We start from the raw sequence: 22642 nt of genomic DNA, 5'->3' as shown, positions 1-22642 counted from the left end.
CAGGTCTTCAGCGTCGCACACCTTTCCTCATTCACATTCATTTTATGTTGTACAGCTCAGGGGTTGTTCCTCTAGCAGTCGGTTGGACATTGAACATTTGATAGAAGAGGATAAACGTGTGACTTTCTCTGCATTTGGATTCGCACCTGTCCGGGTCCTGGGATTAGCTAAATTCAATCAACACAACTGCAAACGGGGCCTTGCATGAAGTTTGCACACAGCCCTGAGTCTTTCCACTGGTCAAGCAATTAGAGCGTCTGATTCAAAGCACTTACATGTGGTTAAGATCAGCTTTTTGATGGAGGAAAGCTGTCATCTTCTAATGAAGATGACAGAGGCCGCCTTACTCTCTGGGGAATCTATTAGAAAAAGGAGCCTCACATCATGTGAGTCATGTGTAATGCGTTTTAGTGGAGTCACAGGCAAGAGTGCGAGAGCGAGCTTGTTTTGATGATTATATTCACTCTTGAACATATATTAATATCTCTTTGAGGTGTGTGTGTGTGTGTGTGTGTGTGTGTGTGTGTGTGTGTGTGTGTGTGTGTGTGTGTGTGTGTGTGTGTGTGTGTGTGTGTGTGGGAGCAGAATAAAAGGAGCCTGAATCTGTGTACGATGATTTATAATGTTGTATATTGTACTCTTATGGCTCCGCCGTTTGAATGTTTGACTTGAATGATGCATGTGGTCATAAATCCCTCATAAGTTATTAAATATACTCAAATAAAGTCTGGGAATTTGGAACAATTTACACCCAGACCAGTGCTAGACCTGCATTTTTAAGACCCAACCTGAAGCCATGCTCTATTTTTGCTTTATGTCATCTATTACTGTAGCTGCTTCCTGCTGTGCATTTACATATTGCTTCAAATGATGAAGATGGACATAGAGAAAAGGGGATAAATACAAAGTAAACAAACGGAAGCCTGTGTAGTCTGATAGTAGCTCTATATGCGGAGCAGCGCTGGGGCCTGAGCTCTCGGGCTGTAGCGTTTGCACCAACCGGACCCCCACTGACTTTGGCTAGTTGTTCTATTTAGTTCAATTCTTGCACGAGAATAGAAATGGAGCCCAGTTGCATTTCCGCGTAGTCTCGTCCAGTGCCCCGGCCGTTTGGCGCAGCAGTTGGAGCATTGCGCTGCTGCCAAGGTTGCGGGTTCAGAACTAGCCACAGGAGTTGCAAGCCAGTGACTCCAAACCCGGATAAATAGAGGAGTTGCATCAGGAAGGGCATGCAGCATAAAAACTGGCCAAGTGTGGTTGAAAACGGCGAAAGGCTAACGTCTAGTCTAGTGCCCCCTGCTGGTGGAGAAGGTTAATGCCACATATCAGCCTGGACGTAAAGCTACTGTTTCTTTAAACATGGCTTTTAAGGACAAGCTAAGTGTTGTACTTCAGCCTCGGGTTCCTTTAATTTACAATAATTAAGTTAGTGATGTTAAATAGCAGCAGAGAACCGCAATAGCATGAAGTCGTGATGCTTTTCTCAACATGCTAAATTCATTTCCTATTTCATTTGCAAATGTGTTTGTTTTGAATAATCTGATGTTTCTGATCGCCTTTATGATGTTTTTATGGCCACTTTGTTACTTTTATAGTGCATTAGAGCCATAAACGGCAGACAGTACATTCCCACCCCCTTCAGTGTGCAGACATCTGCATCCTATCACACCTCTGCTCGCAGCCTGCCTGTAGGGCTGCGGGTACAAACGCAAGGAACGTGAGTAGCGTAAGCATCAAACATGTCAGGCTACGATTTATGGACTGGACTGAAATTAATTGGATGCAGAAAAACATCAACAGCAGCAGCAGAAGTTATGGAGATATAAATTAGGCGTGTGGGATGTGAAGACGAAAAAAGGAGAATGCAGTCAGTCATAAAAAGTCAGCGTGAGAAAAAGTGCTGGGTGACAGATTGCAGCATGTGTCCAGGGTGTGCAGACATTCTCACCAGCACACCTATGGGAGGTCGTACATATGTTCACATGGGTTTCTGCACTAGTCCACCTCACCGGTAAAGACTCTTGATCTGCTGCTCCTCCTTCCAACAACCCGACCGCCGTGACTCAGTCAACGTGACATAGTCATGAATCATCTTGTGTTTATTTTCACTCCTCATCCTTTAATGGTGTGATGGTGAGGTTCAGCTGTACTTGACTGGACACATGCTCATCTGCTCATGTTCCATAACCAAGCTGCCAAAAAGCTTTCTCCCCTGTACAGCATGTTTTGTCATGTCAGTGTAATGTAATGGCCCCAGTGTTTGACACATAAATACAAACTAAACAAAAGGAAGAAAAGGAAGTGATGAATCTATAAAGGAAGTAATTTAAAACATATTCATTTAAATTGAAGTTATGTTCTGAATGTCATTGGAGCAGCAGCAGATGAGTGTCTTACAGTCCTTCCAGTATTTCCGGGCACAGCAAAGGACAATCAAATGCCATGGTCTCCCTGGGTTTAGCAGTCTTATTGTGCACTCGTTACAGTCTCCCTCCAACATATTTCAGAACAAACCGTGCAACTGTGAGCGTTCCTTCTCCTACAGGTGCACAGTTTACAGTGAAGCGTACCTGGTGTTACAGCAACAGCTGGAGAAAAGGTTCTATCCCATACAATAATAAATAGAGCCTGATTAAATGCATGTATTGTTTATATTGCAATGACTAGACCTACATACTATTATAATTATGCTATTGATTAATCATAACTCACTTTGTCTGATTATGATTACAATTTAATATTGACTTTCCAACGGTGATGAGTTCACTCTCCTGGTGTCAGTCTTGTTGACTTGTATGATCTATGATTCATCAATACCATTGATTCTCACAAAGTTCATCCATCCATATGTGACTGGCACATCAGTATTTTACATAAAAAAAAGATTGAGGGGAGGCAATCTGCATGTCAGCAAAATGTCACCATAATTGAGCTTGGCTGATGTTATTGTCCCTTAACGAAGTTCTGACTGTTTTATAAACAGGGCTGGGACAAGAGGCATCAGTCACAGGGGAGACTGTTAACATTACCAAGGACAAGAACGCCTCGCATTAAACAGGTGCGACAGATGTGCTGCACGCGGCCTCATATGGAATGTGAATGTCCTATGATGCTCTACAGGGCCTGTCTGTCCGTCCATCCATCTGTCCCTCCACCCATTTATCCCTCTGTCCATTTATCCCTCTATCCATCTATCCATCTCATGGTCAGTTTGCCCGTTTATCTATCTATCTGTTGGTCTATCCATCTGTCTCCCTCTTCCTGTCTCTCTGTCTGCCTGTGTGTTGACCCTCCACACTGATGGCAGGAGATGTGTTTACAGTTTACAGAACAAAAGGAGAACATGTAGTACTACAATAGCAGAGAAGAATGACAGCACAGTGAGGCTAATTGGAAAAGGTCTGTCACTGATTACAGTCGCTGTGTGTGTGGGTGTGTGTGGGTGTGTGTACACATCCCCCTGTATGCCTTGCGTGGGTGCATGGCTATACAGTCCACACACACACACACACACACACACACACACACACACACACACACACACACACACACACACACACACACACACACGTACGTCTGGCAATTGCTCTGCTGGTGGACACCGCTGTGACAGTGGGCTGCCCTCGGAGGTCTCTGGATATCCAGTGTAAATCCAGCCCAGTGGAGCTGTGAAAGAAGCTAATAATATGTTATTGCAGTCCAGGTCCCCCTGTCGCCTCTCCATCAGAGCACCACTGTCACCTTACACATGGACCACGGTGTGATAATGAACAATAATGCGGAGTAGCTGAGAGTGAGAAGTCCAATCTGCCTCCTGAGTGGTAAAAGGGCTGGATGAAAGTACAGCCCATATTCTGTGCAGGAGCCTCTGACTTCAGGGCCGTGTGTCATCCCATCATGAACCTCTGGGCAGCTCTTCCAGTAGATAAGCTTACTTCTGATTGATTATTGTTTATTTACAAAGCATGAAGGTTCAGGAGGAGTGGGCCGATGTGGGCTGTCTCCGTGGAAACTTCTGCAGTAGCTTGTCTGGAGAAGTGAAGCTCATTTGTGAATAGTGCTCCGCAGCTTTGTTTTTGTTATTACCGTTTTTAGGCATCCAAATACGTACAACCAGCTGCACAGCATCGTTGCCTAATTGTTTCATCATGATGTGTTTATCCATATTTAATGTGGAAGCATTTTCTCCTGCGAAAACATGGTCATTAGTGGACGCTTCACAAAGAAATAAATACGCAGATTTGTTGTGAGAGTGTTTAAATCTCTCAAAGAGAATCTAAAACCATGTCATCAGTGGTGACTCCAGGCGTGTTGGCTGTTGGTGAAGCAAGCGGAGGAGCTATTGTTGTGCTTTCTTTGTTCAGAGCTAAGTTTTGTAAAATAACCTTCAGAACACGAGTAAAAAGTTCGTTTTTCAACCTAAACAAATTAAATGTGGTTCCTTTGATCAACCTGATATTTCTGCTTTTGCTCACAGTGAAATCTTTCCCTGTAGAGAACAACAAGAGGAAGAACATCTACATGACTCCATTAGTAAACTGAAACATACAAGCTTTATGATTATTAAAATATGAGGTTGGACTTAATAGGTGACTGCTTCCTACACCTCGCCCTTCCTTGTTGTGGGGCCACTGATTGTTTTATTCCTCCCTTTCTCCTGCTCCGAGTTGCATTGTGCTGCATGACCACTGTCCTTGTGATTTTCCAAGCCTCGTGAGACCAATTCCCATTATTTACTTGACTGTGACCCCGTATCATGACCCCTCAAGTCTCTCATTCTCCAGATGCCTACTTTTAAATTGCCCGTCTAATGGCAACCTGCATTTTTACTGAACTGTAATGAATGCTCCAATTACGCTGAAGGTGATGGAGGCGATTTCCCTATGATAGAAGGGGTGATTGGATCTCCCACACTCCATTTCACTATCTCGCCGCTCTTCAGGCATTCTCGCAGACCTGTGGTCAGCACTAGCTGTGGGGAGGAAACTAAGCCTCCACTTGTGGTAATGCACCCTCTCAGTGCACTGCCAAGCTGTGCACCAATGAGGTGGCTGCAGAATTAAGTGCTTGAAATAAATGAATTCATTCTGGCAGAAATGTGTCAAATGACCTTTCCGCTACTCATTACACATGGTGCACATTTCACCAGAGAAATGCTGCTGTTGTCTGGGCTCCTTTGTTTTCCTCCTCCTCCCTGACTTGTCAAAGGGGAATGGTAATTAATTGAAATCATTTCCATGTGTAAGGTTGTGTAGATTCCTCCTCAAGGTGTCAATGGGTCGATAGATATTTGGAGTGTACGGTGGAGTCAGGTGATAAGAACTCCAGTCATACTGTGCTAATGACTGTCAGAGCTCCATAAAACCAATTCAAGGGCAGATGAGTTTGAGGGTAGGAGGTAAAGCAAAGCGGGGGGAAGCCATTGTCCCCTGCAGACGAGCCTCTGACAGCGGAGACGGTGGTCACTATCAACAGAAATTGAAATGTTTTGGATCATTCAAGGCTGGGCAAATTTTTCATTTTCCAGCCTTTTTTTCCTTCTGATTAAAAGGTTGTTTTTGAGAACTGAACAGTCTCCTTGGAGGTGGTATCCTCCTGTGGAGTGAATGCAGGGTATTTCACCCAGCTCCGTGCACAAGAGAGGAGAGCTTAGCCTAATGCGGAGGCTGCCTGTCTGTCTGCCAAGGAGAGATGTGGCTTTAAGAGGCCCATACATGGTGTTGATTAGTTTTACTGAGCGGGTATGCAGAGACCAATAAATTAAATATGAATAAATTAAAAATGTACTCTAGCAGAAAATTGCTTGGAAAACAACCACCTCCTATTAAAATATGTATAGTAATGCCTTTTATGTGAGGTAACTTGGGATTAGATATCACTGTAAATTAACACACCATCCAACCGTAGTCAAGAACTTTTCATTTTTAACAAGGACTTATAAAAGAGGTATTTACTCCAGTGTGTTGAGTAATTAATTTGATATTCAAATGAGCCAACAGTATGTATTATAATTGCAAATATCTCAAATAAGAGCAGTTTTAAAAAGGGGTAGTGTCAACAAAGATTGATGAGGCTTGCTTTGAATTTGCCATCTGTTTCAAATGTTTACTTGAGGCGGGGTTTTCCCCCTTTTTCTTCTTCTGTGGATATGAAGGCATTGTGGTTTCCTCCTGCTATGTGGCCATATGTATCTGTTATGCTGTTTGTGTGTGCATACATGAACATCCATACACGCACGCACACACACACACCACAAACATTGAAGGGGATCAGGAACATCAGCATGTGCGATGAGCTCCCACAGATAACGTCTCCGCAACATTTCCATGACATTGTAGCTGTGTTACCTCATTACCACAATGTCACAGCAGCAGCGTAAGGATGTTGTGTTTGGGGTGAGGGTGGAAGCGAGCGGGGGGCGGGAGGGGGGGTTCAGCTGCAGGTATCAGGCCTCTGCAGATGAGCTGATTAATTAAAGGGAGCTCTATTAATGTTATTGAGATGCACCCCCTCTCTTTGCTTAACCGCCCCCTCCACGCTCCTCAGTGGATAAAGGTGGATGGAGCGGGGGGGGGGGGGGTTGCTTCCTTGCTTCTATAGACATTGGCCTGCGTGCATGCACTTCACACGCCCCACAACTCTCGCCACAAGTGCCTTTCTGCACCCCACCTTCGCAGAAGTGACACTCTCTTCAGGGCCTAAAATGGGGCTGCAGAGTTTTAATCCCTCCAGCCTGTCAACCCACCCACCCTTACTTCCATCTGTCAGCAGCACTGCTGGAGGAACGGAGGGGGGGGGGTTGGGGAGAGCAGGGGGCGCATCCCTTGTTCCATCCCGACGAATTTTCTAATTTCCTTTGCTTCCATGCTTTGTCCCAAATTCACGCCCCTAACCTATCCACCATACAGCCTTTCTCGTTCTCTCCCCTCCCACTCTTTTCTCTGTTGTTTTGGCCAAAGGAGGAAAAGCCAAGCAGGAGTTGCCTGTTGCCTTGCAGCACTAGAAACTTTTAACAGCATTTGATCCTCGTGTCATCAAATAAGAAACTGTTCTTTCACATTTTCTTGATGCGTTTCAGTCAATTTAAATTTGTTCCACTGCGAGGCAACCACAAGCACTTCTATAATTTGCTGTTGGTCATATTGTGCTCGCACAAATCAATTTAGAGATTTTTTTTCCTTTGTGTTTGCCTATAATTAATTAAAAGTCTGGCATAAGACAATGAGGACCATATGCTGAAATCCCATCTCCACTTCTGACATAAATTAGCTATACAGGAGCTTGTCTAAACAGACTTTATGCAAATCCAGCATGTTAGTCTAAAGGGAAAAGAGGGAAGTATCTAAATGCTTCACTGTGTTATTGTTTTCAAATTATCCATCAACAATACTGTGAATAAGACAGAACCCAAGCAGGAGTGAGTCTCAGAGGTTTATTATGGTTCACTGTTAAAACATAACCATGGTGACACATTACGTGGACATCACAGTCTTAATGGACAGCGATTCAAGCAATCAATTCTAATTACACATCTTGTGCACAGTTCTAGGTAGTAAGCATTAAAGATAGCACTTCCCTGTCAGATTAACCCCAGGAACGGAATTCACTAACTTACTACAGCTCCATCTGCTGTTAAGACGCACGGACTAAACCCAAGGCAACACAGTGTGTCGATAATAATGCAGCAGTGTTGCAGTGTTTTTGGCAAGCAGCTTCCATCATTATAATTCAGATCATTTGATCATTCTCAGAAACTGTGTGTGATTAGTTAAGTGAAAAACAGTATAAGAGACATCAGCCAGAATTACTGTCTTAAATCTATGTTGACAGAGTGTGATGAAGGTAATCATACCGTGTCCACACCTTTATGATTACAGTATTTACCTCCACCCTAAAAAGCAGCAACATCTTCTGAAAATGGTTCCTTCAAACGTATACTACATTTACACATGCACACTAAAACACAGAGGCTGTGCATGAACACGGGGCCCCATTGTTGGCACTCATTCACTTCAAGATGCAAATGGGTGGATTTGAAATTCAGCCTCTGTGTGCTATGCTTGGCTACTTTAATGTTGTATCTATGCTGGGGATTATTCTCTCTACAGCGGAAAAACCTGTGCTTGAATGGCAGTGCCCTCAAAGTAGCTCCCACTGCTTTCAATGGCCTCCAAACGAGATTAGACCCGTGGCTGCCCTCAGTCCCAATCCCCTGCATTCACATGGAGCGTAGCCAGCCTGTGTGACAGTTTTTCTGTTTTGACACTGAGTGGGTGCAGTCGCTGCATATAGGACGATTTGGAATTGAGAGGTCAGAATAGAAAAAAGAAAATCCCTGTTGCAAAACAATGTCCAGTACCAGCTCATGTACTCTTTAGGAGTGCTCTCTGCAAGATAGCATGTTATCACAAAACTATAAAAAATGTCTTTTTAATCAAACAAATAAACCTGAAAACACTTCTATTGTATGATATTTGGCCCACTTCCTACAGAAAATACTGATTGAAATGTCTAACAAGTACTAACATTAAGGTATTAACTACATTTATTTTTATAAATATACTTATTCATTAAAATATTCTGTGGTCCCTTCCATTCCTGCCCCATGTGATAAATTAACATTCATATTATCTAACATAACATATGACACTATTTTCTAGTAAATTTTACTTTATATGTGGAAAAAGCCACAGTAAATAAAGGGAAGGCCACATTGTAAAGGCACCGTATGCTGCTAGCAGTAAGGACATTGTTAAATAAAGGTTGTATTAGGAAATGCTTCTTCTTCTGCTACGGTCTCCTGGGGAAACTTTATGATAAAAGCCTTCAATCAGATACTGTACCACCAGTAATATCTGACAAACCTGCTTCATCATAGTGTTTGCAGACCACTATACAAAACTGTGAGTCTGTATTCGGGCTGCATGACATTCTCAAACTGTTTGCTTTGTAACAGTGAGCAATTGTCCAGCAGCAGTTCTGTCGCACCTGGGGGAACAGCTCACTCCTGGGCCTTTGGTTTGGCACAGGTACTGCTGAGGCTGCAGTGGTCTTGGACTTCTTGTTCTATTTTCACACCTGCATATGAGCCCCTAAGTTTTGAAGCTGCTGTGCCTGCTTAGTCTCTGGCCGTCACAGTGAAGATTGCCTCAGTAGTTCACATCATCATTTCTAAATCACTAATTTAAACTTATAAATAATGTGTACAGTCCACTTTCCAGTTTTATTCTGAATAGGAATTAGCCTTAGAGCAGCGCAACGGTTTCTTACTTTTACTAGAGGTGAAAGGCCTGTGGTTTTGTGACTTACTTAAGTCACAGCTTAGGTTCTGTCCTGAACTAAAGTCCTTCTTGTCCTGACGTCTGCGCTGCTTAGCACTTGACTGTGGGCTGGCTTTCACGCTAGCATGAGCCTGCAGGGACAAGATTCATATTCATCTTACATAACACAATTAACTACCACATTCATGTAAGGACTTCTGCATGGCTACACCTTTATTGCCGTCTTCCTTAATAGCTAAATCTGGCACCATCTAGTGGTGATTTAATGTAAAGTGCATTATGCATGGCACTGTGCAAGAACCACAGCAGTTTGATAAGAAAGCAAAGGTTTCCAACAAACCTGTGTGACGATGGTTGAAGGTGTTACTGAGGCCTCTGGGCCGTTTTTTTGCTTGTCTTGCTGGAGGCTGCCGCCACTCTGTTTAGTCTATTTTACACAAGAGTAACACAAAGGAAAACATGAATGGTCTATACCTACAGTATATGCTGTACAACATAGATCATTTCTGACCTGGGGAGAGGCAGGATGAATGTAAAGATTTTATTCATAACTGGAAATTGACACTGATGATATTTAAAGTAGCAAATAAGTATATTTATGATCACTCGCGTTGCGTGACACATTAGCAATCACTGTTTAGGAGTTTAGTAGGTAATAGTTCCAATATGTAAATTATTACTGCAGAAAACACATGGCCAGTTGTGATCAGAACCAAATCTGTGTTAAAGACACACTGTACCGTCTTAGTGGGTACAAGTGCCGTGCAGGGTCTGCTGCTTCTCACAGGACTGGTTTTAGCATGGTTGCACTCAGTTCCTGGTGCATCTGCTTGTGGGACCAGGTGTTGGCCCAAAGTGTCTTCAGATGAGGTGAAGGACAAATCCTCCGGAGTCTGTGTTCCTGCTGGAGACAATTAAAACTGTCAACATAAAGTATTTCTGTCCATCCCCCTGTGGCTGTCTGTTCCTCTATTCATTCCATATTATTTGCAATAAGGGAATATTTACCAGTTAGTTTCTGTGTGTACTTACAGAAATATTGCATATCTCTCTACCCAACTACTGCAGGTATTTGGATGATACAACTGTTCACTGCCTTAAACTGCATAATTACTGCAATTTACGCTAACCCTAACCCCACATTATGAAATCACCTGAAATGAGTGATGTGAATTAACTTAAATGTGTAACGTATTCTTACTCTCTACTTCTTTCAGGTGCTCACGCATCATCTTCAGCACATTGGACGGCGTAGCAGGCACATTAGTGTCACCCTGTTGAACAAAGCACCTTAGAAGCGCTCCGTGGTCGACTGGTGGTAAAGTTTATGAATCTGCGCCTTACTGTAATCCACGGGTTTTCCAGGAGCTGACTTGGAGACATGCGATGGGCTGGGTCCACTTTTAGAAGGCAAGTCAATATAGTTTTTGCTGTTGAGACACATTTGTTAGTGAAAAGCTCTAAACCTCAGTATATCTGTTTTTAAAAATTTTATATACACATACTGAACAGTGTGATTGCAATATATACAGTATTTCACAGAGACTGTTGAAAAGAAAATAATTATCACCTCCATCACTGACTTTGGACCAGATGGGTTGATTAAATGGGACTTCTTTGCTCATAATCTCTTCAAGTAGATATGCTTTTGTTTTGGAAACAAACGGAGGCTCCCCGCAAAGCCTACACAGACATATCTCAGATACAAGTTCTCACACTGTGTTTGTTTATGTGTGTACAGTATGTGTGTTTATTTACAGTACTTACAGCATATACATGACCACTCCTATGCTCCACACATCACACCACTGGCTGTAACCACGACCACTCATCATTTCAGGTGCTAAAATCAACATGCATGCATAAATGGGCACAGCAGGCTTCCTTCTCTGGGATACTCAAAAGTAAAAATTACTAGGTAAAATATTTTCCATCACTAGTGCTACTGCTGAGCAACATTTAAATATGAAAATACTAAATAAAGCATATTTCATAAGCCAGCTCATTCAAGGACACACATCTCACAAGCACAGGAGCAAAGTGTTTGACGGGACAGTAATGCATATCCACAGGTGGTGGCAGTAATGAACCATAAACAGGAGCAATGCACCAATAAAAGTGGAAGAGAGGTGCAAGACGACTGCAAACAAGAGCCATGCAGGTTTTACAAAATTAAATTGAAATGTTTTACACCTTTGTTCCTGCGAAATATACATAATGCATCAATGTTTGTGCCTAACAAAATGCACTGTTTTCATAAAACTTTCAAATACTTTTATGAAGCATGTACAAATCATAAGGATCTTAACATTGTTTAGCTAAATGTAACACTTTCAACCCCCTAAAGAGGAAGAACCAATAATGCCATGGGTGGCACGGTATACTGGTTTGACCTTTATCCCTGTGATCACTAATGTAAACTATTAACATTGTGAAAGTAAATACAGGCGTCATACCCATATAAATAAGTGTTCCACAGGTCTCTGTCATGATGTTGTCAATCCCAACACCACTCATCTGCTCCGATAATCCAAAGTCTGTCACCTAGGCAGAGAAAAGCAATGAGGCAACTAGATGTGGTTTGAATGCTTTTATATTAGATTATTTGTTTGTGGTGTTTCAGTCAGAAAAACAACACTGGGCTCTAACAGTGAGTAGAATGCGGACTCCTGTGAAGTCATGCCATTTATGTGCTGTGCCTTGACAACACTTGTATTTGTATGTGGGTATTTGTGTATGGATGTTTGAGACAAAGGCAAAAACAAAGGGCAGGAGACAGGGACGCTTACGCTGCGGCCTAGTCTCGTTTTTGCTCACACACTAGGTATCTGTTTTAGCTGGCTCGTTGTCAATGCATAACGCATGCTGTGCTCAGCTGGTAATTTGTTCAAAGATACAGTGGAGTCTCTCTTTGTAAAGGTGTACTATAAGGGGAGACCAGAGGGAGTCTGTCATAATGAGGTAGTATTTAAAGCCTTTACTAAATATGAAGAGATATGAGGAAAAAAGTGCTCATTAGGGGCTTTTACTCAGTCCAACAGAGAATAGATAAGAAGCAGTGATGGAAAGTTTCACAGTTTGTGTCACCACCTTACCTTGATATTAATCCTGCCATCATCATCCTCAGAATTTTTCACAAGAATATTCTCAAGTTTCAAGTCCCTGTGCACTATGTCTATAAGATAAGAGGAGAGAAACTTTTACACAGGCATAATGAGTTTTAATATAAGTGAGAATTTAAATATTTTACTATTAACAGTGTATTATATACTGCTCCTCATCCAATCATTTTAACACATAATAATTTGTACTATTTTTTTAATTCAGCAGTAGTCACTGTACATCATTAACTATGATCATAAGTATCATTAACTATGATTCCCACATTGGGGTTTTCCCAACAAAACATGACCACATTACAGTAGGTTTTACCCTCCCCAGCTTCCCTTGTTCCAGACCTTGGCCTTATAAAAAAGGGGAGGTTTTCAAGCACTTCACTGCTCTGACACAGCTTAGATCAGTGAGGCTAAGGACAGTTCATGCCACAGGGCATGAAAAGGCTAATCAACTAAGCTACTGTACAAAATATGGCTCGTGTTTTGGAAAACAACTTGACATGACACAGTAAAAGACATTATGCTCAGTCTGTCAACAATATTTTTTTTCAGCATCCTCTGTTACTCGTTTATTGTCTTATGCAATATGACAAGAGTCTGTCTTCCAACTTAAGTGCAATATTTTTTGCTATTGTGAGTCACTAGAACAGCCTCCAGTATGTTTCACACATGCATTTTCCTTAGGCCAGGATAAACAGCCATGTTACCAAAACTTGGTGGAGTGAGAGAAAGCAGGAGGAAAAATATAATTTGCCCTGGGCACTACTTTTTACTACACTGTTTGAAACAACCAATTTCTATACAGTGCACAACATAACAGTGTTGATGGTGTGTGAAAGGAAACTTGTTTGTGTAAAACAAGCACAGAGCACCTTATTTCCTACACTATTTACATTTTTTTTTGAAATGATGAAGTTGAGCTCTTAATTTCACATTCCTAAATGTTATTACTTAATAATTATGAGTGCTGTAAATTACAATTAACATTACCCATAATAATTAAAATTCCACTAATACTTGTCAATAACAGATAGAGCAGTTCACTCATGGGAAGGTTCTCAGGCACTTATCAGCCCCCCTTCTTATGCTGCTGTAAGGAACTGCACACACCTTTAGGACCAGTAACGTTGGATACAACCAGAAATTAGGCCTTTTACCTCAAAAGCTATTATCTGACATGAAAAGTCAGGGCCAGATACTAAGTAAGGTAAGCCGTCATCTACAGGTATCATCAGACTTACACTGTGTCTCCAGTGGGCATTGCTGGCCCAAATATTCTGCCTGTGTCCAATCACTGGTCCCAGTCTCCTGCCTGTGTCCACTCACTGGTCCTAGCATCCTGCCTGTGTCCACTCACTGGTCCCAGCATCCTGCCTGTGTTTAGTCACTGGTCCAAACCACCCTGCCTGTGTTCAGTCACTGGTCCCAGCACCCTGCTTGTGTCCACTCACTGGTCCCAGCATCCTGCTGTGTTCAGTCACTGGTCCCAGCATCCTGCCTGTGTTTAGTCACTGGTCCCAACCACCCTGCCTGTGTTCAGTATCTGGTCCCGACCACCCCCTGCCCGTGTTTAGTCACTGGTCCCAGCACCCTGCCTGTGTTCAGTCACTGGTCCCAGCATCCTGCCTGTGTTCAGTCACTGGTCCCAGCATTATGCCTGTGTTCAGTCAGATTGACGGGGTGCCTATACTAAGGCATTTTTGTTGACATACTGTACTATGCTTTTTTTCACCACAAAATATACTATAACCCATTTTCATCAAATACTATGACACTTTTCTCACCATGTACAATACTCTGACACTCTTTTCACCACATACTATACTGTATATGATACACTTTTCACAACATATGATAGTATGACTCATTGTTCTCCAGATACTATTCTATAACACTTAACACTAACTGTAACTGACACTGTTTTCATGACATACTATACTATGCCTTTTTGTTCACCACATACTGTACTATGACACTATTTTGACCACATGCTACTACGTATGAGTGTTGTTGTTTTTTAACCACATACTACACAAAGTCATAGTAATAATAGATGCCACAAAGTTGGTAAACGCTGCTCCCGTGGCTCAATGGTTAGACAAGTGCAAAGTGCAAGCGAGATTCTAGGTTCAAAAAAGTGTCATAAATAGTATGTGGTGAAAAAAGTATGATAGTATGTAGTTGGGGTCAAAACATGCCTTTGTACAGAATAGGGTCAGAAAAGTGTCAGAGTAGTGTATGGGGTCAACCTTTTCATACTAGTGTGTCATCAAACAATTTCATCATACACTATTGGGTTAAAAAAGTCATACTATAGCATGCTGTCAAAAATATCTCTTAGTACAGTATGGGAACATCAGGACAGCATGTGGTGAAAAAAGTGCCATATAAGGTAGGTAATCAAAAATTACTTTTAGTATAGTATGTGATGAAAAAAACATAGTATCTGGTAAAAAAAATACTGCATATGTGTAAGGCACCATACTGTACAGTATTTGCAAAATGCAGAGACGACAATCATTTAACAGGAAATCCAAACACATTTATGCTGAGATTTGCTGTGATATCATGATTTGTCTTTGTTCTGGTTACCACCGCTGTATTTCAAAGCCAGTACTTATTCTTAGTGTCAATAGTCTATATAGAGGCACATAAACTAGCACAAGTGAGACTTTCTACATTAAACCACCCCATTAATCAGATGCCTCCTTAGCTTGTTATATTAATCACTAGCTACATGTAATGATGTATTGTTGCCATTAATAGCAATGTCCTAAATTACCCCTAACTACAGATTTTGTTAATAAAAGTGACCAACATCTCCAAGTAAAACCATCTATGTTTGATTCAGATTTAAAATGACACTCTTTTCCTGGCAGTTGTTTGCTATGCCACAATGTCATTGAGGCCAACAGATGACAATAATTCTACAGTAATGAGGCTATGGTACCAGTAACTGAGTCACCTGTTTAAAAATGTAAAATACACTGTATATACTGCATTAAATACAGTACCTTCATTCAAAAGAACCTGAATAAGATTATTTCACTTGTTATACTACAAAATGTGATCTGCAAAGTGGCATTACCTTTTTTGTGAAGGTAAACAACAGCCTCAGCTAAGCTACGGATGATATGCCTCGTCTCGTCCTCTGTAAAATATTTTTTCTGCCGCAACAGCTGGTTCAGCTCACCTCCAGTGCACAGCTCAGTAACCAGATATATCATCTAGGAACAAGCAGAGAAAATGCAGTCAATTTGTGTGTGTGTGTGGTGTGTGTGTGTGTGGTGTGTGGTGTGTGTGTGTGTGTGTGTGTGTGTGTGTGTGTGTGTGTGTGTGTGTGTGTGTGTGTGTGTGATTATGCAGGGACACAGTAATAGGATGATGATCCTGCATGTCGCATACATCACTCCCTTAAACTTTTTTGGGGGGGTTGTTACTTAGGAAACAGCACTGCTCACATTTGCTGTGTTGTAGACTTCCTTCAGCTGTATTACGCAAGCATGATTGACTTGTTTGAGAATGTTTATTTCCTGCTCCAGCATCTTGACTTTCGAACTTCCTGCCTGGAGTAACAGGAAGCCAAATCAAGGTTGATGGAGTTTCAACAAATTTATGGTCATTTATTTCTTGCTAAACTCTTCCATTATGCAACTTTTTATTACATTACGAAACAGGCTTCCCAAAGGGTTGCCAAAGGCACTCACCGCTGGTCTGCAAACCTCTTTAATAGCCCATTTTGTCTGTGTCTCAATGTGGGTGGCTTCATAAACAACTCCAAAGCTACCCTGACCCAATTTTCTTCCAAATTGATAAATTTCCTATGGGAAACAAAAAGGAATGATACATTAATACATTTGTAATCTATGCCTACTCACTGTCATTCAGAGACAGTGAAAGATCCCTTGAGCTTGCATTTCTAACCTTGGGATCATTGCATAGTTTGGGACTACAGAAAAACATGAATGTCGTAAGTCAGTACCTGAAGATCTAACTTCACGCTCTGTGAAAAACAGACATTTCTGTTCTCTGGAGCTGCAGAATGTAGTATTTCTAATCAAGTTACAAATGATTAAGTTGCTGCTGCAGTTATTTCAATCTCAGGTCTAATTAACTTGATCATTATCTGTGTGCATGCAAGGCTGAGCACTGGCTGCTTTGAATTGGCAAAGGGAGCAGTCACATTCCCCAGTGAGGGGAGGGTTATATAGCAGCAAAGTGAAGATTGATCTTCCTCTGGTACAGACAGACCTGGACTGTAGAGGTCACCAGTCATTATGCAACTTTTTTTCACTGGTAACCAACATAGCAAATCAGAGAACACTAGTAAAATCAGAAAATTAGAAAACTCTCCATACCCTAAGTTCAGAATCTTTCTCAAGGCGTATTGAAGGTACATCCTTCTCCAATGTGTCCCTGGTGGTCCGTAGGGACACCATGTCCATGTCTAATCCAGTAACATCTGCTTCTCTCATCTACAGATGGAAGACGAAGGCACTCATTATTTCTCCCAAATTCCTCGTCAAGCAGAGATAAAAGGGCTTAGTGTGACAAAAGAAATTCTTAAATGACAAATAACTGCATTTCTTTGACTAATCAGTTATTTTAATAGAAAAAATCACTGAAATACCTTTGTCCCACGTTTTTTCCAAAAGTGAATAGAACCATTAAAAGGAATTTCTTTAAATTTAATAGATGTTTAATACTTTTCTATTGTGAATAAGATATGGCGCTTGGATTTAGATTATTACCTAATTAATAATTTAATTACATTAAATACAAAAGAATAGCATTGCTACTACAAAATATACAAAACTTACACTTGAACATATACAAGTTAAAAAATATGTATATTATGATTATATTATATAACTATATACATAGACTTAAATTTGCTTATAATTTTCATTTAGGAAGTAGGCATACAGAACCACTACTTGTCACTTTTTTTATCAGTGGTTTTATGACCAAGGCACTGTCTCTGTCAAAGCCCGTATTAACTTTAAGCACAATTTACCCAGCTTGAAAAACAGTCTCTAAAGTCAAATTAAATGTAAAGCAATTATCAAGTGATGACTGGAAGCGATGAAGTGGATCCACCACACGCACAGCAATTAATTATTAACAAGGAAGCGGTGTCTTTAACCTCTTCACTCTAATGCATTATTTTAGCCCTGACAGGCCTCTCATAACTGGCCTGTCTCTCCCATTATCTTCTGTCTATTTCCAATCAAAACGATTGTGACAGGCTCAGGAAATTCCATCACCTCAATCACAGCTCATTTGGGGAAGACAGAGGCATGTGATGAGTGTATCACGAGGGAGATAAAGGTGACAGGAGGGAGGAGGTGGAACTTCATGTGCCTCCAAGAGGTGTTTGGTCCTTAGCCCCAGATCCCAGATGAAAAGGAATGGAATATCAGGTTTAGTTGAGAGGGAGTGTATGACAGTAAAAAGGTTCCACTAGATGCTAGACTTAAATTTCTTTTAAGTCTATGGTTGTCTGCAATCTGTAGACTTGTGTTCCTACTGTAGGTTTTCTAGTTCCTAAGTATAGGTTATACCTCCGGTCAAAACAAACCTGACAGTATTTACTTACTTGTTCCTGTTTTAATGAATTTTACTACACAGATTTTGTACTTCATCAAGAAGACACAGGGTGCCAGCCTAATTCTAAGTAAAAATATAATTAGTGTCTTTAGATCCTTACAATACATTTGGAATAAATTGACTTAAGCTTTCCACTAGTTTAAAGGTGCAGCTGTGAGCAGGAGCTATATGAACTGTATACTGTAGGTTTTTAGTACATCAAAACAACATAATATTCAAACTGAGCTATTATTTTTCCTGGCTGAATGGGACGCATAAAAAAAAAAAATCACCCTAGGTTACCCAGTGATCAGCTGATTGATGATGGACAAAGCCCTGGCTATTTGTATGTTTTTTTTTAAAGAAAACACTGCAGCATATCAAAAAAGAAGTTTGTACACATTTAAAAGGTGTACTTTAGTCGCTTTCCTTCAATAATAGCATAAATAGAAGGAGGAATCAGCTTTTGATAGCTCTGTAATGATGGTCCTGTAGCTGTAACAAAGAGTCACTCAAATATAATCTGAAAATCAAACAAAAGCTAAATTCTACTAATGCTGATTATAATTACGGACAACAAATGGTACATTGCTGTGTGTTTTTGCTTGAACCCAGATATTACATTTTCTTCATGTGAAACTTAATCATTTATTGACAGCTTGGCTTTGATGACAAATGATAAACTTCACAGTCCTAATGAAGTGTGGAATTACATTACCTGATGAGGCAAGAAATTGCATGTTTAGAATGCAAATACAGAGCCCATTTACAATAAATTATGGGGTGAATCCTAACATTATGCAGAGAGATTAGCAAAGCTTGTGGTCTAAATGTAATAAACCAGTGACATATAAACATTAAACCATTAATCATACAAAGAAACAGACAGAAAAGGTGTTGCTTTGGGTTTGTGTTGCTGCACTCAGTAAATTGCACACAGCGTTCCTTTAAAACAAATAATTTGAAGGCCCCTCCAAGAGTTCCTCCTGTCTTCTATGGTCATGTTCGATAAGTGTTTATTGGCAAGAAAACATGCTTTACCAAAAGGAAGCAAAAGATCAAATTCTGTTATTTGCTCAGAGCACTCCACATGTTGCTTGGAGATAAGGGCCAAGAAATTTAAATTTTCTCATTGGTTTAATCCTGGTTGAGGCTAATCTCTGCCCTTGCTGGGTTCAGCTTTGGGAAGCTAGGAGGGCAGACGTCTAGAAAAATGTAGGCCATGGCAGAAACAAGAACAAATCAAATTCATTTCAGCAATCCGCAGAAGCCTGTTAGAAAACAGTCAGTGAAAAACCCTGCCCTGCCACCACTGTAACCTGGCCTCAACTGTGAGAGTGGTTTCAAATATTACAAGTGATTTACGTTTTTAACTGATGCAAAACTTAATACATATATATTTCTTAGCTAACTGCATGCTGTTAAAATCAGATCTCAGCTGGCTACCACGTTCACATCAACACCCCCAGCAATGCTAGCGGCAACGAGTACATGGCACACTTTAGTTACCTTGTTACACACAGCTGTCCTTGGGTCGGTAATGTTTCTGTAGATAGGTTAACTAATTACCTCATGGCTGTTGATTCAGGTCCCAGCTCTTCAACTGCCCGTTAACGACTTAGCTTAAGTGCAGGAGCTAGCGCACAACGTTAGAGACACCGGGGTCAACTCATTTAGCGCCTTCAAAGGCTCGGGATGCGTTAACGTTAGATGGAAGGCAATTGAGGTGATTCGATTGCTGCTCGGCTGTCGAGCGTTTTATAACAACAAATTTAGATCTTATTAAACCGAAACCCTGAACAGTCCAATTTGGGTAACTAGTCAACCTAGCGTCGGCTGGTGGCACGCGTTGCCATGACAACGCATAATTAAGTCGCACAGACGTTTGCTTTTAAACGATGGTAACAGGTAGAAACGGGTGAAAATGACACAGTACCTTTGTATTTTCCTCACGTACAACGTAACATGTGGTATTAGACGAAGAGAGTTCCTTACCTCTTATAATCATTTACACGTTGATGCAAAAGTTTTCGGTTTGACTAGTGGAAGCGTCGAGGGACAAACTTTGTGTGAGCGTTCGGTCCGGCTCGTTGAGGGCCCCGTGGCGCCCCTGGTGGCTGCTGTGGGTCGGTAACTCAGGCGTGCGCGTGGCTACAGCGGGACGTCAGTGCATTTCCAACATGCACAATAACCCGGAGTCCTTTTGTATGATCTGAAGGGGCCACATGCTCCCTGTGCCGCTGGGAACCTCACTTGGTGCTCGGCTCCCATCTAGTGGGCAACGTTGGAATTGGAGTTGATTTCTGCGATAGAAGCTACAGTATGATACATTTTTATTGGTTGGTTTTTATATTATACTCCCTTGTCAAATATAGATTATAGAAAACGAACTTAAAACTGTGAAGGAAGTCATTTCATTTAAGTTCAACTGTAGTGGTTCCATGCAAATTGAAGTGGGAGCCAGACATAACAAAGTCTAGGCAGCTTTAACTTTATTAATGGCACTACATTAATTAAGCCCTGGTAAATTATACTTTAAATGGTAAGTATCATCTGCTTTTCAGCAGATCTGAAAGGGACCCTCATTATTTTTTCATTCATTTTGATACACATGTGATCGTAAGACAGGTACTCAATATGAATGTAAGGCGTAATATTGTGAGAATGTTTCTGAAGGTTGTGAAGTATAAAATAAAATATAAACAAAAGCAGTGTTGCTGCTAATGAGCCATCAGAATCAATACATTTATTTATTTTTCTAAGCATAAATCATTAAGGAAATTGAGCTTCGATAACAAAGCACACCAAAAGCGTCACATATTAGTTGATCAATTGAAAAACAATAAAATATAATTAGTAAACACACATTGTGATGTACACCATCAGACAGACTTGCGCCTTTTGCCAAAGACGTTATTGATGAGTTTGGCCATGGACTTGGAGCCGCTGTATCGTCTGCGGTCCGTGCGGTACTTAAAGTTCTCCATAACATGACGGATGAGCCTGGTGAAGACACTGGATATCTCTGAGAAATCGTCTGCTGCCGACACTTCCTGGAAGAGGCAGCGGTCGTCCTGAGCCAAGGACTGGCCTTCTTCCTTATGTACCTGCCGAGCGCTGCACAGGTCCTGCTTGTTTCCCACCAAGAACACCGGAAGATCAGCCAGTCTGCCACAGAGAGGTGAAGGTGCAACAGCTACTACAATCGAATACAACAGTCCTGTTAGATTCTGCCAGAACTTCACAGAATTCACACCCTTTGTTTCAATTTTATTCTTGTTCTGTAATTCTGTTGACTCGGATAAATAAACCAATTTTACAAAAAAGCGAGTCTTCTGTAATGAACGATGGGACTAAACCATAATATAGACGTGAATCTTCTAATGATCCAAGGACTTCTTTCTAATCTGTCAGCACTAAGAAATGTAATCACAACAAAACTTCATTTGCACCAGTTCACAAAAGACAAACATAATATCTTAATTTCTCTTTATGTGTCACGTCAGGAAATGAAACCACTGAAGCACAGAGCAGATAAGGCAACGCCTCTCCCAACTCATGATGTAACTTACACATCTGTCATCATTCAAGTTACACAAGCTTTTAAGGGGTAGCGTTTCTGCATTATTATTATTACTCTCATTATTTGATCCCACAGCAGTGAAAGTCTCCAAATTCAAACTACTTTCAATCTTGTGAGATCACTGTTCATGTCGGCTGGTTGTAAATTGAAACTATACAGTACTTAATACTGGACTTTTTCTGCTCATCCTGTACAGCAGCCCGAGTGGAATGTTGCCCCCAACTCTCAGCATACCACACTGATCCTCACCCAGATAGACCTCCACGCATTCATTTCAGGAATGGGACTCATTAGTTCATCAAAGCAAATCCCTCAGCTCAGCTTCATTCCCAGCAGACTACGGTCACTCACCCCTTACAGGTCTCCTGTCGGGCTTCTTTGATCTGCCGTAAGATGCTTTTGGCGTGGAGGAAGGACATTTGGTCACTGACGTCGTACACCACCACGAACCCATCTGCCCAGTTCACAGGCTCCTCCAGGATGCTTTCACCCTGACACGGCAAAGGCGGCTGTGGAGCGCACAACCCGTCCACATACACAAACTAGGATAAGATACTGATGTGAGAGGCTCATTGCTGTTCATTCCAAATATACATGTGATACAACTTAACAACTTTTTATTGTGCTTATTCTCACCTGTGAACATGGGTCAAATAATTCTAAGTTTAACTGTTTCCCATCTATGCTCATTCTTTTGTGGTATAAGGAATCTGCAAAGTAGAAGCATAAATATACAACACTTTAACATCCGTGTTAATGGAGCAACAGCTGAGGCTGTTTGTCGTGAACACAGCGCCGTGTCAGAATTCTGTAATTATTGTGCCCACGGAAAAAAAAGTAGCAAGATAATTAATTTATGACAGAAGTGAAGGTTTGAACAGTCACACCCCTGTGCAAACTGTACGTAATGAAGCCAATTAAATAAACATTAATAAACTGAACGTGTTTGATACGTTACATAATAGCTTCAAGAAACCCCCTAAAAGACATTTGTTGTATGACACACCAAAGCTAATTAAGGAATATTTACATACTGGCAGTGGACGCATACTCTCCAATGAAACGCTTTGTCA

At 41.2% G+C, this 22642-nt stretch overlaps 2 protein-coding genes and 1 long non-coding RNA gene across 11 annotated transcripts in view; 1 reads left to right on the top strand and 2 right to left on the bottom strand.

The window, feature by feature from the left end:
* The window catches only part of LOC114852596 (uncharacterized), a 136050-nt gene extending 132681 nt beyond the window's left edge, over nucleotides 1–3369 (top strand). Inside the window, exon 5 of the long non-coding RNA XR_008694100.1 lies at nucleotides 2984–3369. This is a non-coding gene — a long non-coding RNA (uncharacterized LOC114852596). The remainder of the gene's footprint in view (nucleotides 1–2983) is intronic.
* stk33 (serine/threonine kinase 33) overlaps nucleotides 1–20239 on the bottom strand; it is a 40712-nt gene extending 20473 nt beyond the window's left edge. For 2 of the 9 annotated variants that reach the window (XM_055507176.1, XM_055507177.1), the window contains exons 1-14: nucleotides 19982–20238; nucleotides 16756–16872; nucleotides 16105–16218; nucleotides 15859–15963; nucleotides 15486–15624; nucleotides 12377–12456; nucleotides 11738–11825; nucleotides 11049–11124; nucleotides 10852–10964; nucleotides 10626–10711; nucleotides 10483–10555; nucleotides 10022–10185; nucleotides 9622–9708; nucleotides 9310–9412 (exon numbers count right to left, since the gene is read on the bottom strand). In XM_055507176.1, the coding sequence (XP_055363151.1) occupies nucleotides 9310–9412; nucleotides 9622–9708; nucleotides 10022–10185; nucleotides 10483–10555; nucleotides 10626–10711; nucleotides 10852–10964; nucleotides 11049–11124; nucleotides 11738–11825; nucleotides 12377–12456; nucleotides 15486–15624; nucleotides 15859–15963; nucleotides 16105–16218; nucleotides 16756–16872 (1345 nt within the window). In that variant the 5' untranslated portion in view covers nucleotides 19982–20238. Of the gene's footprint in view, nucleotides 1–9209; nucleotides 9413–9621; nucleotides 9709–10021; nucleotides 10186–10482; nucleotides 10556–10625; nucleotides 10712–10851; nucleotides 10965–11048; nucleotides 11125–11737; nucleotides 11826–12376; nucleotides 12457–15485; nucleotides 15625–15858; nucleotides 15964–16104; nucleotides 16219–16755; nucleotides 16873–19495; nucleotides 19517–19555; nucleotides 19829–19981 lie in introns of those variants that run through there. The other 7 variants (XM_029145477.3, XM_029145474.3, XM_029145475.3 and 4 more) reach the window with 7 other exon arrangements.
* A 484-nt stretch (nucleotides 20240–20723) lies between these two features.
* Nucleotides 20724–22276, bottom strand: rerglb (RERG/RAS-like b). Its single transcript, XM_055507179.1, has 3 exons — nucleotides 22206–22276; nucleotides 21921–22078; nucleotides 20724–21154 (listed from the first exon to the last, which is right to left on the bottom strand). Exons 1-3 carry the CDS (start codon nucleotides 22257–22259, stop codon nucleotides 20869–20871), a joined length of 498 nt encoding a protein of 165 aa, XP_055363154.1. The 5' UTR covers nucleotides 22260–22276; the 3' UTR covers nucleotides 20724–20868.
* Nucleotides 22277–22642: the final 366 nt, after the last annotated feature.

The sequence above is a fragment of the Betta splendens genome, chromosome 3, assembly GCF_900634795.4.
Source record: "Betta splendens chromosome 3, fBetSpl5.4, whole genome shotgun sequence".
Classification (NCBI taxonomy): Eukaryota; Metazoa; Chordata; class Actinopteri; order Anabantiformes; family Osphronemidae; genus Betta; species Betta splendens.
Note: the sequence above shows the minus strand (reverse complement) of the source record. Positions and strands in the feature narration are given on the sequence as shown.

Excerpts from the sequence above, each read along its gene's own strand:
- rerglb (XM_055507179.1), bottom strand. The coding sequence starts at position 22,259 with ATGAGCATAGATGGGAAACAGTTAAACTTAGAATTATTTGACCCATGT. Across the intron at positions 22,079-22,205 it reads TATTTGACCCATGTTCACAG|CCGCCTTTGCCGTGTCAGGG; the intron begins GTGAGAATAAGC and ends TGCGCTCCACAG. Across the intron at positions 21,155-21,920 it reads CGACAGGAGACCTGTAAGGG|ACTGGCTGATCTTCCGGTGT; the intron begins GTGAGTGACCGT and ends TCTCTGTGGCAG.